Source organism: Schizosaccharomyces cryophilus (assembly GCF_000004155.1).
Source record: "Schizosaccharomyces cryophilus OY26 unplaced genomic scaffold supercont4.3, whole genome shotgun sequence".
Taxonomy (NCBI): Eukaryota; Fungi; Ascomycota; class Schizosaccharomycetes; order Schizosaccharomycetales; family Schizosaccharomycetaceae; genus Schizosaccharomyces; species Schizosaccharomyces cryophilus.
This window is the reverse complement of record NW_013185626.1, coordinates 853,712-869,869: the sequence shown is the minus strand read 5'-3', so window position 1 is coordinate 869,869 and position 16,158 is coordinate 853,712. Positions and strand designations below refer to the sequence as shown.

The following is a 16,158-nucleotide window of genomic DNA, read 5'->3' as shown; positions in this document are numbered from 1 at the left end:
AAATGATACTACTCTTTACTACTTCGCTATCTTTGCCAATTAACATAGCGCAACGAGTCGGAATGCGCTTTGGAAAGCTCTCCCACAACTCTTACAAACAGCCGATCTTATCTCTTTCGTGGCAGGCGGAAATAACCGTCTAATAACGTACAACATTGTTAGATGAACATTGCTGGAAAAGCCATTCTATCAATTAGAATCACGTAAATAAGTGTGATAGATTGATTCTTTGCAATAAAAAGGTGGGTGTCCTTTTTTTTCCAGTAAAATTTGACCAAAGTTTGTCAGAAAAGCGAATTTCCGCTTTGTCTCTTTGAAGCTTGTTGTAATTGTTTTAACTGAATATGGACTTTACTCCGAATCAATCCATTAATAATTTGAACTTGGAGTTGGAGGGTAGCCCTCACGTTGAGGAGTTTTCCAATGATGATTTGGCTGAGCAGTTGAACATGTTCAGCAATCCTTATTTTTTTGATTTTGAGCCTGTCAATTTGTTTCCTAACAATTTTTACGGATCTCTACCTCAAAAAGTGAATTCCAGCTCTATAAGTGTTCCTTCCAAATATCCGTCCCAACAGGAATTGGCTACTCCACCAAAATTTACGGCTTCCTCTAATGTCCCTGTCTCGGCTATTCCCAAACAAGAACCACTGGAAGATTCTGACATTTCTGTCAAACTTCCTCAAGGCGGCAATCAAAATCCCTACTTGGCTGCTGATAACTTTGACTTGCTTAATGCTTCAAGGGTAATGCAACTCCGAGGTAAGGATTCTGCTTCTTTGCTTCCTCTTTCCAATGCCACCGAACCCGTACTTTCCTTTTTCCAGTCAAATGCCTCTCAGAATCAGCAAAAGATCCCTTCTCCCCCCTCTCTTGCCTCTAAGCGCGCTAGTGACTCTTCTTCTTTGGATTTATCTTCCTTGTCTGCAGGAAACGAAGGATCTGCTCCTTCTACTACTGCTGCCAAGAGAGACTCTACCTCTGCTCAACTGTCCGAGTTTTCACAAAGTGATACACAGGAAGAACAGTCATTGGTTTCTGTTCCTTCAACTCCTGTTACTACCTCTGCACCTACCATTAAGCGTCCCAAGACTGACTTTTCAGATGCAGCCATTCGTAATGCTGCCGAAGAGGATAAACGACGCAGAAACACTGCTGCAAGTGCAAGATTCCGTATCAAGAAAAAGCAAAAGGAACAACAATTAGAACGTACCGCAAAAGAGCTTTCTGAAAAGATGGCTGCTTTGGAAGCTCGAATTGGCGAGTTGGAAATGGAAAACACTTGGTTAAAAGGACTCATCCGCCCAGCTACTAACTTTTAAATTTTTATTATCTTTGCTTTGGTTTATATTAATTACTCTATTTCGCTGGTATTTTGTTTGTTTTCGTTCCTGTGGTTTCTCATTATTTGCATACATGTACAGATAGTGTTTTTAATTTAAGTGCAATCTCCAACAGGTTGTGCGGGTCGGTTGTTTATTGTTATTCTGTTTGACCGACTTTTTCGTTTATATGATAATTCAACTTTATTTTCCATAAAAATACTCGTGTATTTCTCTAATTCTCGAATAATTGTTTTTGCTTTGGTACTATTTTGCTAATTGAATGGATGCTTTGTATACCCTTATCACTTTACAATCAAACGTATTTTATTTTTTCTATTTTTATTTTATTTTACTGTAATATTATTTTTTATAATTTATTCAACATTTTTCTGTTCCAATTGTCATTGTTCTTGTGGTTTAAAATTGGCATAATCGTTTCAGACTCATTCCATTTAATACTCCTAAACCTTTGTTTAACAAACTTATTCATAGATTAGCTTTTTCACTCGATGCAATAGACTCGTATCCACCGAAGTAAGCATTTTCTGTATAGATGTATACCTAGCCTTCTGTCTCTCTTGAAATCCTTCAACCAAATTAGTCGAGTTTAAATGAAAAACATTTAATTGATCCTTTAATTTTTCTTCACGTTTAATTAAAATTGAGTAAATATTTTTTCCGATTAAAGAAACACAACGCTCAATTCCATGTGCATTTGGCAAATCAACTTGGCCAAAGCTTTTTGATTGCACCTTATCAAATTCAAACGGAGGCTTTAAAGTCTTTTCTTCCTGTTTAACAGATTGTAAGTTTACATCGTTCATATAATCATTCGTATCCGATATAAGAGTACTACTGGTTAATCCATCATCAGTATGCTTCACGAATGGTCCCAAGGACGAAGCTTCAATGGGAGGACTTGAGCAAGCATTAAGCAGGGAAGGTGTATTCCCAAGTGTTGAGTGACCTTGTTTCGTAAAAGTTGCTAAATCAATTTGTCGCTTTCTATTTTGAGGAGGGGGTGTAAGCAACTCTTTCTTCCACGATTTATCCTTCAGCATCTGTTTCCATATTGATTTATGGTCATTCAAAACTGATTGGTGTGAATGATCTAAAATATTCATATTTTGATTTGAAGGCTCCTGTTTAACTTTTCCCATTGTTTGCATTGATGATTTAGGATTATTCACAGGTTCTGCAGTATTTTTTTCTGGTTTTACCGAATCCTGCATTCCAGTACTTAGTTGTTCATCATCCTTTGAATTTTGCTTTTCCCCGTCATCCAAAAGAGAGTGTTCGGAGTTGTCTTCTTCTGACCTTAATGGTTCTTTGATCTGCTTGTTATTTTTGGGACAAGGAGTCTCTTGCTCTTTCAACCCTTCCAAATTAGAATCTGCTTCTTTAACTTTCTCAGTTTTCCTTGGTTTCTTGACTCTTGGTGGACGACTACTCTTTGTAGATGCTTTGCCAGCACGTGTACGCTTTCTTAGGGGGGTAACCAGAGTATCATTTTCCGGATCTACTTGCTTTGTACCCTCTGTTGTAACTTCAGCAGTTTCAGATATTTCTTTGGTTTCCTCATTTGCAGCATCCTCATGATTCAAAGCATTTTCAGGCTCGTCTATCTTGATGGTCGATTTATCATTGTTCCCTGTAGTGGTTTCATTTGTTGGTTCTACACACAAACTTTTGTCAAGAATCTCGTTTTCAAACTTTTCATAGGCACTGTCAAATTCCATTGCGTCACGCGCAGAATGCTGAGATACTTCCTCCATTGAATTTTTAGCACTGTTACTTGATTGATTTATGGCTACTTTTGGAGAAACAAACAATTTTGGTGTTAACGAATCTCCGACAAATTGCAATGTTGAGCTTAAATCAGCAAAGGAAGAATCATCCAGGCATTCAAAGATACAGTCTTTTAAATGTGGTATATCAGTAGTAAAGCAAAATCTGTAAGGACCATCACTTGTCATCGTAATGTCTTTCATAGATCCCCATGATAGTTGCAACAAAGTAAACCCCTTTCTATAAATGATAACATCTCTTGGTTCAATGATCATAGTAGCATGTACAGGTGTTTCTGAACATACCGAGAATGTTCCATTATAAACTTTGGTAGAGTTCGCGACGCAGGTTTGAAAGATTTGATCCGCCTTTAGCATTTGCATGGTCAAAGTAAGTTTTGAAGAATCGCTCGGGCAGAAAAGACTTAAACGAATAGCATTTTGTCTATTACTTTCCTCATCCGAACCAGAGACCGAAAACCGTGATATAAATAGTCCGCACAGAAACCTACATGCGAAATCACGGTGGGTTAATCGCTCGCCAATCGCCTGTAAATTCAGCTCTTTTCTGTTATTTATTAAGTAAAGTTTATTGTCTTCACATTTTGCAATGAAGAGAGACATTACTTGAAGAACAACTCGTTCAAAAACAATCATTTGATATTCTGATTCATCATACAACTCAAAGGTAGTTGTCACATTTAGAAAGTCTGTTTCGTTTAAGAATTGACAACCTAAAGACAAAGCTAATGAGCCAATAGATTTCTTAACAGAGTCTTTGAGAGAGGGATTTAACCCGGTAAATGTTTCTATGAAGAGGTCACCTAAATCTGGATGTTTCCCTAGAAAACACAGATGTAAAAGGACTTTCAAACACGAAATGATTTTGGGTTCCGTATATTGCTCTCTTTCCCCAATGACTGAAAAAGCATTTGATATATTTGAAATAGTCTGCTTATCGCGTACTTCGCTAGCATCGACAGAAAGTACAGCGTTAAGAGTTCTATCAAGCAAAGCTTTTGTTAACTGCTTTCCTTTTATTATTGCGTTGAGAAATTCGTTTATATGATCCATTTCTGCGTTGAACAGCAGCAATTCATTCAGTTGGTTGATCAAGTAAGTTTTTTATTGTAGAAGCTGCGATATGCTATATTGTTTATTATGAAGATAAATTAGTAAATATATGTCAATATATTTCAATAGTTAGGCACATAAATAATTATTGCTGAAAAGCTAGTATTCAGTAGTATGCAGTTGGTAACTTGTATAATTCCTACGCGTTCGTGTTTCATGACAAAGAAACATTGTTACCTACACCATAAACAAATGCTAAGCCAAAAAGAAGTTCAACAATTTAGACATTACGAAAGGGAAGAGTGTTCATAATTAACTATAATTATTATCCATAAAAACTAAAAGCAAATAAAGATCGATGTACAATTACTATTTGAAGATGTAATTAAAACTGTCTATAAGAAACAAGTACGAACACGCACACAACAAAAATTCTGCAATATTTCCCTTTCATAATGACTTCTTTAAAACAACAAAAAAAAACCACTTCTAAGGACGAGAATTGTCGATGGAAAGGACAAGAATGTCAGTAGCATGATTCTGGGCCAACTCATCCATAACCTTGGCAACATTCTTCTTCAACACCATGCTGCTAACAGCAACCCAATTGGGTTCATCCAAGGTTGTGATGGTAGGAGCACGCTTGCCAGGAGTAATCTTGAGAACATCAGTCAAGTGATCACGAGAAACATTGTAGTTGACGAGTACGTATTGCTTAGCAATTACATATCCACGAATGCGTGTAATGATAGTTTGCAAAAGAGGCTCGAGTTCAGGAGCACAATTGGTAGATCGAACCAAAACAGCACTAGAGCTCATAATAGTCTCAATGGCCTTCAAACCAGAAGCGCGCATGGTTTCACCAGATTCAACCAAGTCAACAACAGCTTCAGCAATACCCAACGCACAGGAGGCTTCAACGCTGCCTGAAACAAAGCTAATTTCAGTCTCAGTTTCATTGCTAATTTCCCCTTCCTTTTTCATATTCTCCTCTAACTTTTTAAAGTAATCACCCACCAAATATTCAAAGGAAGTGACGATACGTTGACCGACCAATTGCTTAGCATTTTGGATTGGACCATTTTCGGGAACTTGAACTTGTAGATTGCAGCCACCAAATTGAAGGTCAACCAATTCCTCAACCTTCAACTTTTCGCCGATACGGAGACGAGCCTCAGCAATTTGATCTTGACCGGTGATACCGAGATGGACACGACCGGTACCAACGAAACGAGGGATATCGGCAGCAGGCAAGAAAACCAAAGCAATAGGGAAGTTTTGAACCAAAGCAATGTCTAAGCGGGAGTTACGGCGGAACTTGATATCAGCGCCCTTTAAAACATTCACACATGACTCATACAAACGACCCTCTAGACATATGTATTAATACTTTCGAACATATTAAAGACAACAACTTGTAAAGTAAATATCATAGACTATAAAAATTCCACGCTCGCTCCTAAAAAGTCTACCGTTTTCGCGCTCATCCACTTTCATTTCGTACATTCAGCCTTAGATAATTTTCACTTTTACAATTGTTATTGTCACTTACTTTTAGGGACAGCAAAAAGCAAACGATCCTCCAAGTGGTTGACCAAATCCATATTGTATTTGTTTTTTATGAATTTTTTATTTGGTGTTTCACTGCTTCTTTAACGCTTCTCGTGTTTCCTTATTTTTTCTCCTAAACACAGCACCCTTCCCCAGAAAAGCAGTCACGGGACCCCAAAATTTCTAACGGTACCAAAACCAATTCTTCTCTAAACACCACGCAAATCTACACAGATTAAGAGAACAATGGATTCTTCAAAGGTTCCTGTTAAGTTGGCTAAGGTCATCAAAGTTTTAGGTCGCACCGGCTCTCGGTAAGTTTTTTTATTATGTTTTTTCCCATCCTATGGAAAGATGCTTGCAAGCATATCTTAAGCTTTTTCAAGCTTTATTTACGATACCATTTCAAGCATCCAGTCATATATAATAAAAAGCCATAGGGAAGTATTAGAACTTCGAGTTACTAACTTACTGGCAGTGGTGGAGTTACTCAAGTCCGTGTTGAATTTATGGATGACACTTCTCGTTCCATCATCCGTAACGTCAAGGGACCTGTCCGTGAGGATGACATCTTGGTTCTTCTTGAATCTGAGCGTGAAGCTAGAAGATTGCGCTAAACCTAGCTTTGGCTTGACGTTGGTTGTTTCAGAGCTATAAAAATACATCATCTTCATGAAGAGCAAAAAGCTAAAATTTCTAGCTTGTTGGAGTAGTAAGGTTAGTAATATTTGTAAACGCAGTACAAAAAGCTTTCAGCTTGTAAGTATACCTGCTATATTTGATGTTCATGTTATATATAACACATTTCAATATTAAGGTTACAACTAAATATTCTATATAACCAAAGAATCATTAAAGAAGAAGCACAGAAAATTAGTACATAGAATCATTAAATCACAAAACACCAGTTCTTTCACCGTTTACCACGTGAAGAAAACCGCTTATTGACAGCATTATTTGTTCGTTTCGAAGTATCCAACTTCGATGGCTTCGACGATAAGCGTTGAGAAAGTTGAGAGCTCATTTCTTTTATCGGTGAAACCGCTGGCTGAGAATTTTCTCCTTCATGGAGCTCTGCCTTATTGATAAATAGATTTGATAGATCGTCTGCAAATGCTAATTCCCGTGACCAAGAAGGTGTCTCAGGAAACTCCTGTCTGAATGTATCTGCTATTGGCTCTACCTTACCGAAATTCACCTTTTCTAATGTACTTTCAATGTTCGTCAAGGTTTCTGTTCCATTGCCGAGTAAATCATTAGTGTGGTGTGCTAAAGATGTCGTTCCCTCTTGGATTTGACTAGTAAGCGCACTTAGATTATCCTGGGGTGCTGTAACAGAGTTTCTAACCGTCGTCGTCTTTTTCATCAAATCATTCAATCGCAGTAGAAGCTTTTCATGCTTTTCTTGAAGATGATCATCGGAATGAGCTTGGAGACTTTGTAACAAACGATCCAGCGTTCGAACTTCAGAATAAACATTCTCCTTCTGTGCTTCAGCCAATGTCATGCATTCATCATAAACGGAGCGAGAGTTTGTATGGATGCTTTTTCCTTTTGCATCCAATAGCCCAGAGCTCTGCGTGATGGTGCTTTGTAACTTTCCTTTATTTTCTAATAGTGCCTTGTTAAACACGTCTGAGTCGTTGTTCAGCTTATCAAAATATAATTTTAATTGTTCATTCGAATCGACAATCTCAGACTTTGACTTATTTAATCTCGTCTGGAACCCTCCGACATTAGAATAGAGCAGCTGATTTTGCTCCTGCAAAAATTGACCAACAACTGAATTGATTCGATTCATCAATTCTTTTTGTTTCGATTCTTCCTGAACCTTATATTCATCTAAAAATTGGTCAATACTACTATTATTTTCGTTTATAGACGTTGCGCAAGCTTGGAGTACGACAGTAATATCATCCTTGGCAGTTGATATTAATTCTTTCTGTGATTTGCAATGGTTTTGTTGGACGTTAAAGAGCGTACGAAGGTCCTGAACAACTTTTCGGTATGAATCTTTCATCTCTTTCTGTAATTCAATGAGTTCAGTCGATATTCCATTACCCAATTTTTGGGAAGACATGCTAACCTCTTGAAGACTGTTTTCAAGTAAAAGCAGTAAATTTTTCCTGGACTCTAACAAGTCCGAAACTAGAGAATCAAGTGTTGTTGAAGGATTTGTAGAAGACCGTGCTTCCTTTAATAGATGTTCTAAATTAATAAAATGTGTATTCACTTCTTTTATAGAAGTATTCAATAGAGTACCGTGGTTATTTAAAATCTCCTCCATAGAAGTGTTAAAATTGTTTAATAAATTAAAGTAGCCATTTGTCCCATCCGTAAAATTTCCTTGAAAGCTAGAGAGCATTGTGAGCAATTCGTGCTTAAGATTCCAAAAATTGGTCTCATTCTCTTCGCTTATCTTTTCCGTCCTACTGAGCTTTTCAAAGAGGCGGAAAATGTACTCTTTTGACTCGCGATAATATTGAGACAAATCAGTTGCAACGGTCGTAATCTTTTGCTCACTTGTTTCATAATCCTTTCTTTTTTCCATTTCTGAAGCCAATTGTTCCCGCAATTTTTCATTTTCCAACCTTACCGCCTCTAAATCAGATTTTGAAGATGTGAGCTGAGTTTGGAAATTATCTATTTCCTTTTTGTGTTCTTGATTAGACTTTGAGACCAGTTGCAATTGCTCCCGGGCATTTTTTATATTTAATTCTAGCACCTCTAATTTCCGAGCCTGTTCTTGACAAAGAGTGCTTTTACTTTGCGCACCCTCAATCAATTCTTTATAAGAGCTTTCTGCCAAATAAACACCATTTTTTTGACGAGTTGCATTCAAATCCGCCTTTAAACGTTCGATATCAAGAACTAGGTCCTTGATCAAAACTTTACGAAATATCAATTGATTATTTTGCGGCTTGTTTCGAATGCTTTTAGCACGTGAGGCGTATTCCAAGGTTGATAGTGTCTCTTCTAAATTGGTGTTTGTAGAGGAAACAGTTACGATCATTGACGTTTTAGTTTTTCCACCAAGTGAATCCTGCAATAGCCTGGTTAGCTTTGACTCGCGATAAGGAATATGATGAGATTTTTCAACAAGAGCATTGATTACACGTCCTAAAGTAAGTAGGGATTGATTGATCATGCCTGTTTCACGAGCGCGCTTATTTTCGGCCCCAGATCTACCAATATTTTCGCTTCCAGCGAGGTCTACCATGTGAAGTTTGCTGACACGCATATAGTCATCTGAATTGTTGTTTGCAGAAAAAGACATATTGGTAAATCCAGGTTCATGAGCGCTAGAAGAGGGAACCTTTGTATGAATAGTAACGGTAAAAATGGAATGACTCCGTGAGGAAAGATCATTGCACTTGGTAGCGGCAACATGACGGCGGTAAGAGCCTTCACGAAGCAATCTGAGGCCTTCTGCTGCATTTTTTATGTAGAACTCTTCCATTCCCGTGACAACTACATTTCCTTGACGAGAAGTGTCCTCAAAAACACGAGCCCGCTTGCGCAGATCGTCAGCTACCAAAAGATCTCTAATTTCTTCATTGTAAAGTTCATAATACGAGCATTTCACAGCATACTCTTGACCGCTATTATCTAAGGTAGAAAATAAGCTGTAAAGGGTGCGGGGAATTAAGCCAGCGCCCTCGGACAGAATACCGTTCGAATCAGATAAATCACCAGACATAGTGTATGTTTTTCCTGTTCCTGTTTGACCGTAAGCAAAGATAGTGCAGTTATATCCATTTAATACCTGGGTTAGAATGGGAGACACAGCGTGTTCAAAAAGCATTAGTTGATCTGCCTCGGGACCAAATACTTTATCAAAGGCATAAGTCTTTGCAACAAGCATAGAAGAGGGATCAGATTGAATTGCTAATTCAGCACCAACGGCGCCTGACGTACTAACGGCGAGAGCACTATTATCGCGAACTTCTCGGTCACTACGGCCTCGAACACGGACGGCGACGTTGATGTTTGTTTCATTTTCATCATGAAGCGCACTTTCCGCAGAAGAGCTTTGGGATGCAGAGGTATAGCCAACAGTACTCTGAGTATCAGCACGACGTTTACGAGGAATAGTGGCATTGGGAACTCTCGAAGCATTCATTCCAATCCTTGACTGCATTTTTGAGCTTGCGCTTTGTGTAGGCCCGCCTCCAGGAGGCCTTGGTGGCATATTGATAATGAAAATGAGAAACTAATGGGAAAGACAGTAAAAGAAAGACAAGGGTATAAACGAAAGACAGAAGAACAATGGAAGAAAATAAAATACAAAAACAAAGAAAACTTCTGTGCAAAATAGCCTAGGAATCTATCAAATTCGTGAATTGGGGTTTCCACTTGTAAAAAGGTAAACACAGGGCCTTGGGAGAACCAAGCAAGGTAACCAAACTTAGGCAATTTCAAGTATATGCACTTCCAGATCCTTAAAAAGGTCTTTTATCGGTTAGTAAAGACAAAAAAAATTTAATAAATGATAAAATTTCACTGTAAAAAAACGCTTTTCCTGAAGAGAAGGATTTCCTCTCTAAACGGTAGTTGTTAAAAGCAGCTTTCTCTGAAAATACTCATTGACCAAATTAAACATACATTATACATATTTATTTTTTCTATGACTACTCATGTAAACATATTTCGTTTTAACCGAGATATGAAAGAATTTATGGAAAGCGTATCTACGGTCTTTGTACTCCTAGTGACTGGGGAGAAGAAACTTGACTAGAAACAACGGCACAACACCAGAATGTCGGAAAGCCTTGTTGAGGAGATTAAGAGTCAAATCGTCGTTCGAGACGACGAAATTAACGTCTCCGACTTGGAAGCAAAGCTAAATGTCGCGAAACCCGTGGGTTACGACACGGTGGTCGTGATTCAAGGCGTTCCTGTTGTAGAAGAAACCAAAGTTCAAGATTTTTATCGTTTCTTAGCCACTAGATTGTTTGCGAAAATAGGTAAGGTCAAGGAGAATGGTCTCTACATGCCTTTAGAAGACAAAGGCGGCAAGAAGATGTCGATTGGTATCGTGTTTGCAGACTTCGAAAACTCCGAGTTTGCCGACCTCTGTGTACAAGAACTTGATGGAAAACAAGTTTTAAAAAGTCATGTGTTTGTTGTCCGCAAGTTAAACCAGCTTGAAAAGGCTTTGAACACTCCAGAGGAATTCACCTATGAGGAGCGTGAATTTAAAGAGCGCGAACACTTGCGTAGCTGGCTTGCTGACTATTATGGCCGTGATCAGTTTATAAGCTACTATGGCAACCAAGTTTCTGTTAACTGGAATCGCAAGAGCGATGTTCCTGAGCAAGCTGTCAACCGTGAAAATTGGACTGAAACCTATGTCCAATGGTCACCTTTAGGTACTTATTTAGTTTCTTTGCACCTCCGTGGTATCCAACTTTGGGGTGGAGAGTCGTGGAACATGTGTGCTCGCTTTTTGCACCCGTATGTCAAATTTATTGACTTCAGCCCCAACGAAAAGTACCTCGTCTCTTGGTCTTTTGAACCTGTCCGTCTTCCTCCTATCGGGCACCCTGCTCGTGAGACTATGCCCTTTACCGATGAAGATGAAGGAAAGCATTGTTTCGTTTGGGACATCGCCTCAGGTCGCATCCTTCGTTCTTTCAAGATTCCTCAGCAGGTCGATAACGTTAAAGATGCCAAGAAGGTGGTCTGGCCTCTTTTCAAGTGGTCTGCTGATGATCGTTTCCTTGCACGTATTAATGTTGGCCAATCGATCTCTATTTACGAAACTCCTTCTCTTTCTTTGGTCGATAAAAAGGCTCTTAAAATTGACGGCGTTCAGAACTTTGAATGGTGTCCCGTTTCCAATGCTCTCGGTGGAGACGACAAGGAACAACTTTTAGCCTATTGGACTCCCGAAGTCTTAAATCAACCTGCCCGTGTTGCACTCATTAGTGTTCCATCCAAGCAGACTATTCGTACTAAAAATCTTTTTAATGTTTCTGATTGCAAGTTGTATTGGCAATCCAACGGTGACTTCCTTTCCGTGAAAGTCGACCGCCATACCAAGACTAAAAAGTCTACTTTCTCCAACTTGGAGATCTTCCGCATCCGCGAGAAAAACATTCCCGTGGAAGTCGTTGATCTTAAGGATGTTGTACTCAATTTCGCTTGGGAACCCAAGAGTGATCGATTTGCGATTATTTCTGCTAACGATCAAATCTTGAGTTCCACCAATGTTAAAACAACCCTTTCTTTCTATGGATTTGAGCATAAGAAGAACACTACTAGTACATTCCGTCACATCACCTCGTTTGACAAGAAGTCTCTCAACTCAATCTTTTTCGCTCCTAATGGTAGATTTTTGGTAGCTGCCACTCTCGGTTCTGCTACACAGTATGATTTGGAATTTTATGATATGGATTTCGATACTGATAAGAAGGAACCTGATGCTTTGGCTAATGTCCAACAAACTGGATCAACCGAACACTTTGGTATGACTGAACTCGAGTGGGATCCAAGCGGACGCTATGTGACTACAAGCAGTACTGTCTGGCGCCACAAGCTTGAAAACGGCTACAGAATTTCAGACTTCAGAGGTACCCTTCTTCGCGAGGAGATGATTCCAGACTTCAAGCAATTCATATGGCGACCTCGTCCTCCTACCCTCTTGTCTAAGGAAGACATGAAGAACATTAGAAGAAAACTTAAAGATTACAATCGTCTCTTTGATGAAGAGGATATTGCCGAAACCAGTTCTGCCAATCGTGAGTTGGCTGCTCGTAGAAGAAACCTTATTAGTGAATGGCAGAGATATAGAGAAGAAGTTACTGCACGTGTCGCTGAAGAGCGTGCTGCTGTTGGTCAACCTCTTCACTCTGTTCTTCCTGCTGACGAAGAAGAAGTTATTCAAGAAACTATTGAAGAGGTTATTTCTGAACAAATTGAAACTATTGAAGATTAGGCTTCTCCTTCTTTTTGGCTTGTTTATTGTATATGGGTTTCTTGCCTACTCGAACGTTTCTTGATGTGTTTTCATGATCCTGCTACCATCCTAGTCGTGTAACTATTAGGGATTTACTTGTTCGATTGGTGCTCTAAGTTTGGGTGAATTTATTTAGTGATAGTTTTAAAAATGAGATTGCATTTCTTGCTGTATAATCAAAGTTAGTCTGTCATCTATTGTAATGTTGTAATTCTTTTGAATATTCACTATATCAATGGACAATTCGGATAGTGATGTTAAATAAGCTTGATTTACTAAATCAACTGATGACGAAAGCAAAACATAAAATAAAAGGGTAAACAAAGTCAAAATTCGTAAAGATCGTCTAAAAAGGCTTCAAAGTATGATCGTCAAACAACAGGATATAGGCGTTAGGACAAATTGCCATACCAAGCTGAATTATCTCCATTACTAGATCCATCTAACACACGACCTCCAAGAGGCTTACTTTTGTCATTAGTTACCGCTTTCCGTAACTTTTTACCTGTATGAATTTGATTCAACAAAGCACCTCTATCGTCTGGATTAGCTACGATGGGTGCCGGAGCAGCCGGCGGTGCTGGGGCTGCCGGTGGTGCAGCGACAGGTGGTGCCGGAGGCATTGGAGGTGCTGGGGCTGCTGGTGGTGCAGTAACAGGTGGTGACGGAGGCATTGGAGGTGCTGGGGCTGCTGGCGGGGCAGCGACAGGCGGAGCTGGAGGCATTGGAGATGCCGAAACAGGTGGTGCTGGAGGAACTGAAGATGGTGTTGTACTGGAAGATTGCGGTTTGCCAGGAGAGGCAGAAAGTGGTCGAACGGGAGCCATACCGCCAAATAACTTCGCAGCTAAAGCTGCTGCATCCTTACTAGATCGCGCATCATCCTCACTATCCTCTTCTTCTTCATGCTGGCTCCAATTGTCCGAGTCGTATCCGCTCGTGTGTGGAGCAGGTGGAACTTTCGAAAAAGGATTAAATCCAGTCGTAGTAGGAGGTGCTGAAGGAGGTGCTGAAGGGGGAGGAACTGGAGGAAGAGCCGTTTCAGTACCTGAGGAAGGAGCTCTAGAAGTTACTTGGGGCTGTAAGGTAGACCCCATAGCGGAACTATTTGCTTGTTTCTGAATATGAGGTGTCAAAGATGGGGCATGAACAGCAGGCGCAGGAGGAGGAGGAGGAGGATTGGTTACAGGAGGAGATGGAGAATGCTGCGTTGTTGCGGAAGGCTGGGAGATACTCGATGTACCAGCAGGCGTAGGTGGAGGACTTGGAGGTGCAGGAGGAGGTTGCGGTGTTGCTGCGGAAGGCTGTGAGATATTCAATGTATTATTAGCAATAGCCGAAGGACTTGGAGGAAGTGCAGGTGACTGTGTGGCAGATTGAGTAGAAGAAGCACTAGGAGCAAGCGATGATTCAGGCTTAGCATCTCTTGAAGGTACTCTTTGAGGGGAAGCTGATGTGGCCTCTTTCACAGACGAAACATTGGACCCCGACGACATTGAAGAAACAGAATCCTTCCTTACTTCATCGACTTTGGGGTCTGATTCCTGAGCCTGTTTACGTTCTACAGGATTCTCGGTAGTCTGATTTCCACTTATATCTTTCGGTTTTTCTTGGTCCAATGAAGGAGTATTAAAAGAAGGAACTGGTGATTCTTTTTTGCCGTTGACCGAAAGATTAGAAAACTGTTTTTCAAGTTGAGGGGCCTCGTTTGTAACAGTAATCATCGAAGGACTTGCTGAAAGAGGAGGAGCCGTGGTATTACCACTGGCACTTCTCGGTTGACGAGGTTTTATACCTAAGGCAGCTAAACGCTCATTCATACGTCGCTGGGCCTCGGACTTTATCCTTGCTGCTCTATCTTCTACATCGGGAACGTTAGTAAAGCTTTCTTTTTCAGCTACTGGTTTGGACTCAATGGCGGTGGAAGCAGCAACTTCAGGATGCGCAGCCCCCGTCTTAGGTTGAGCAACAGGTTCTTGCGGTTGAACAGCTGGTGGAAGATCCTTCATAACCTTCTTAACAGAATCATCAACCATATTTTTATTCATCCATTCATCATCCATTTTGCTCGACGGTATCAATTGCTTACGGGCTTCTAACTCGATGTCATCGATAGATGCTTTAAGTTGCTTTAATGAATCCTTTGACGCATTTCTTTGCTGCTCAATCTGACTTATCTTTGCAGAAACGTTTTCAAAATCAATAATTCCACTAGATTTTTGAATGCTTGAGGAAAGTTCATCTAATCTGTCATCAGCAGTAGTGATCTCAGAAACAAGTTGAGTAACCTTCAAATTTAATGCGTCAAGGCGTGAAATAAAAACATCCGCTTCCGGAGATCTTTGATCGGCCAGCGTTTTATTAATCTCACTGTGAATAGACTTAATGCGATCAATTAGAGAAGCGTTGTCAGAAACATCTGAATGGGCTGCTTTTTTATCCTCCAAAGCATTATATAATATTTCTTTCTCACGAATATTCTTTTTCAAAAGTTCAGTTTCATCGTTGATCTCGTTAAGAGAACCAGCTGTGGGCGGTAAAGCCTCAGGCCTGTCTTTAGAATAAGCTCTCCTTCTGGAATTAGACACATAAGCCGGCACATTGGAATCGTTGAATCTATAAAGCGTAGCATCCTTTTCGCTTAAGGTACTCGCATTATCATAAAATGAATTTTTCTTCAATCTGCTTACATTTTCGTTACTAAATGCCTTGCGTGATGAAGTATCATTTTTAATAAGATTCTTCACTTGATTCAAAGAAGCTTCAATATTTCTGGTTGAAGGCGGGATTAATTCAGGAGGAAGTTGTGATGGGATCACGTTGCCATTAAGTTTTCTATAAATAAGGTGGAGAGCAACTGAAAATTCGTCACGGTCTAAACAGCCTTTATCACCATGATCACAGAGATTCCAAAGATGCTCAAGCTCGGAACGAGATAATTTACTTTGACCAAAGATTTCCAATACGGCATTTCCTCCAAGGGTCCCTTTCTTTTCTTTATCCCAAGCATCAAAGATTTGATCATATATGCGCTTCTCTTCTTTGCTTATAGCCCAAGGAATTTCTTTTTTTCCTGTAAAATTGCGAGTTAAGCTACCGTCAGATGCATTTGGCATCATCTGTTCTCCCAACGCTTCAATACCTGGAAGATTACTTAATGGTGTATTGATAAATCCCCATTGTCCAGGAACTCCAGTTGGTTGAGCCATAAGATTTCCAGTCTGCTGAGGCATCATAGGTTGCATACCTCCAGTTCTTTGAGGCATCATCGGTGGCATACCACCAGTCATCTGTGAAGGCATACCGCCGGTTCTTTGAGGCATCATCGGTGGCATACCGCCAGTCATCTGTGAAGGCATACCGCCGGTTCTTTTCGTAGGGCGATCATCGGTGGCATACCACCAGTCATCTGTGAAGGCATACCTCCAGTTCTTTGAGGCATCATCGGTGGCATACCGCC

The 16,158-nt window shown here is 40.0% G+C and overlaps 7 protein-coding genes across 7 annotated transcripts; 3 read left to right on the top strand and 4 right to left on the bottom strand.

Annotated features, from left to right (window-relative positions):
* The first annotated feature begins 68 nt into the window (after positions 1-68).
* Positions 69-1,722, top strand: SPOG_00393 (transcription factor Zip1). The gene has a single exon (XM_013167902.1). The coding sequence runs from the start codon at positions 345-347 to the stop codon at positions 1,320-1,322; it is 978 nt and encodes a 325-aa protein (XP_013023356.1). The 5' UTR covers positions 69-344; the 3' UTR covers positions 1,323-1,722.
* Positions 1,632-4,504, bottom strand: SPOG_00392 (meiotic recombination protein Rec10). The gene has a single exon (XM_013167901.1). The coding sequence runs from the start codon at positions 4,184-4,186 to the stop codon at positions 1,808-1,810; it is 2,379 nt and encodes a 792-aa protein (XP_013023355.1). The 5' UTR covers positions 4,187-4,504; the 3' UTR covers positions 1,632-1,807.
* SPOG_00391 (ATP phosphoribosyltransferase) lies at positions 4,461-5,835 on the bottom strand. The gene is made up of 2 exons (XM_013167900.1): positions 5,739-5,835; positions 4,461-5,556 (listed from the first exon to the last, which is right to left on the bottom strand). The coding sequence occupies exons 1-2, from the start codon at positions 5,788-5,790 to the stop codon at positions 4,676-4,678; spliced, it is 933 nt and encodes a 310-aa protein (XP_013023354.1). The 5' UTR covers positions 5,791-5,835; the 3' UTR covers positions 4,461-4,675.
* Positions 5,836-5,845: 10 nt separating this feature from the next.
* Positions 5,846-6,475, top strand: SPOG_00390 (40S ribosomal protein S28). The gene is made up of 2 exons (XM_013167899.1): positions 5,846-6,051; positions 6,216-6,475. Exons 1-2 carry the CDS (start codon positions 5,984-5,986, stop codon positions 6,352-6,354), a joined length of 207 nt encoding a protein of 68 aa, XP_013023353.1. The 5' UTR covers positions 5,846-5,983; the 3' UTR covers positions 6,355-6,475.
* Positions 6,412-10,278, bottom strand: SPOG_00389 (kinesin-like protein Cut7). Its single transcript, XM_013167898.1, has one exon. It carries the CDS (start codon positions 9,927-9,929, stop codon positions 6,651-6,653), a length of 3,279 nt encoding a protein of 1,092 aa, XP_013023352.1. The 5' UTR covers positions 9,930-10,278; the 3' UTR covers positions 6,412-6,650.
* A 196-nt stretch (positions 10,279-10,474) lies between these two features.
* On the top strand, positions 10,475-12,878 carry SPOG_00388 (translation initiation factor eIF3b). The gene has a single exon (XM_013167897.1). The coding sequence runs from the start codon at positions 10,497-10,499 to the stop codon at positions 12,675-12,677; it is 2,181 nt and encodes a 726-aa protein (XP_013023351.1). The 5' UTR covers positions 10,475-10,496; the 3' UTR covers positions 12,678-12,878.
* SPOG_00387 (actin cortical patch component with EF WH2 motifs) lies at positions 12,811-15,983 on the bottom strand. Its single transcript, XM_013167896.1, has one exon. The coding sequence runs from the start codon at positions 15,974-15,976 to the stop codon at positions 13,091-13,093; it is 2,886 nt and encodes a 961-aa protein (XP_013023350.1). The 5' UTR covers positions 15,977-15,983; the 3' UTR covers positions 12,811-13,090.
* Positions 15,984-16,158: the final 175 nt, after the last annotated feature.